The 1846-nt window shown below is 42.0% G+C and overlaps 1 protein-coding gene across 1 annotated transcript; it reads right to left on the reverse strand.

Annotated features, from left to right (window-relative positions):
* Positions 1-460: 460 nt before the first annotated feature.
* LOC140959299 (uncharacterized) lies at positions 461-1147 on the reverse strand. Its single transcript, XM_073417167.1, has one exon. It carries the CDS (start codon positions 1145-1147, stop codon positions 461-463), a length of 687 nt encoding a protein of 228 aa, XP_073273268.1.
* Between the last annotated feature and the right edge of the window lie 699 nt (positions 1148-1846).

Below are 1846 nucleotides of genomic sequence, written 5' to 3' on the forward strand. Positions count from 1 at the left end.
CACCAGTATCTATCAACACATAAGCAGGATAACCACAAAGAGAACAGTTACCTGCAACCACATCATCAAGCGCTTCCTAGGCCTGTTCCTCGGTCAAGGCAAACACTCTGGCCTGCTGTCTCGGAGGCTGGCTAACAGTCTGGCTTTCTCCTGGCCTCAGCTATGACTGGGTAGGTGGTGGCTGGAAAGAGTGAACAGAAGATGGTCGTCTATCAGCCTGAGCCACTGATCTAGATGATCCTGCTCCCTAGGATCGTTGAGAACCTCGCTGTGGACAGACTTTGGCAAAGTGTCCCGACCGTCGACAGATGTTGCAACTACCGAACACTCCTTGGCATTGCTCTGTTGGATGTCTTCCTCCACATGTGCTGCAATAAACCCCTGTATAATTGGAACTCTGGCCATAACCAGTCTGTCGTGAGCCACTGGAACTAGATGAGCTACTTCTAGATTTCTTAAACTATTTCCCTCGGGCTTTCAGATTATCCTTCTTCCCACTGCTTCTACCGCCACTATCAAATCTGAGAGGTGGTTGGTGGAAATGTGCTGGAAGTTGTTGCTGTTTTTGTGTTTGAGCAACATACAAAGTTCCTCGCTGCTTGATCAAGCCTGCTTCAGCTCCTTTTGCTCTGTTTAAGGCATCCGCAAAATTATTTGGTCGCCTCGTATTTTTCAGTGTAAAAAAATCAAGATTCAGCCCATTGATGAATTGATCAGCCATTGCTTCATCATTATCAGCAACATGAGGTGCAAAATGTAGCAAGGTAGAGAATTTGGCCACGTATTCTTCAATATTCAAATGACCCTGTTTCAGGTTATCAAACTCTGCACCCTTGTCCTTTCTGTACGATACTGGGAAAAATCGTTGATAAAATTCAGCTTTAAAGATCCTCCAAGTAATAACCGTACTTCGATGCTCCAAAGCTTTATTGGTTGTGAGCCACCAACTCTTTGCAACCTCGTGTAACTGGTGCCCAATCAGTCTGACTCTACGCTCATCTGTATAATCAAGTGAATCAAACAACATCTCCATATCATCAAGCCAGCTCTCGCAGTCGATAGACGTCTCAGTGCCTTTCAAAATCGGCGGTTTGAATGACTGAAATCTCTTTAACAGTGTTTCCATGGGTGTCCCTGTAACATCCATCGGATTATTTGAAGTACTACCCTGTTATGGGGCTCTTCGAGGAGGCATATCTGATTAGCAAAATGGTTAGTAATCAAATCTAGCAAATCTGTCTCAGTCCTCCTCTGATCATCAAATTTCTGATCAAGAATCGGTTCTGATTCATTCTCCAATAATACACGTTTCCAATCAAATCAGATAATCAGGAAAACATGTACTATCTAAAGAAATAAAACAAGCTGTTATACTAGCATATAACGTTCTAATAAATCGCATGCTGGTACCACAGAAGCAAGAAAGAAGACTCAATTTACCCCGCTCACTCACTTCTATTTTAGTCTAAGGAACTTACAGCTCTGATACCACCTGTTGTGGGGATCCGGACGCTAACTCATTTTCTTCAATTCATCATTAGGATTAAATGGATCAATTAAATAAACTAGGTCGAAATTTTTATTAAAACCGAGCACCTCTAAAACAAGTGTCCAAAATACTACAACAAGTTATGCTCCATCTTATTCAATTTACAAGATCAAGTTCAATATCTACAACATGATCAAAGATGCAAAACTTGTTCAAAATAAAGTCATAACAAACTAGTTTTTATCAACCACATAGCAATTGGTGAACAACTAGATCTATGTCTAAGCCCGGATCACCACTCTAATCTCGATCTTTCATCCTCTTCTCGGCCCTGATCCTATCCCACCTGTTGTCATG

This window comes from Primulina huaijiensis, chromosome 15 (assembly GCF_012295235.1).
Source record: "Primulina huaijiensis isolate GDHJ02 chromosome 15, ASM1229523v2, whole genome shotgun sequence".
Taxonomy (NCBI): domain Eukaryota; kingdom Viridiplantae; phylum Streptophyta; class Magnoliopsida; order Lamiales; family Gesneriaceae; genus Primulina; species Primulina huaijiensis.

Excerpts from the sequence above, each read along its gene's own strand:
- LOC140959299 (XM_073417167.1), bottom strand. The coding sequence starts at position 1,147 with ATGGATGTTACAGGGACACCCATGGAAACACTGTTAAAGAGATTTCAG.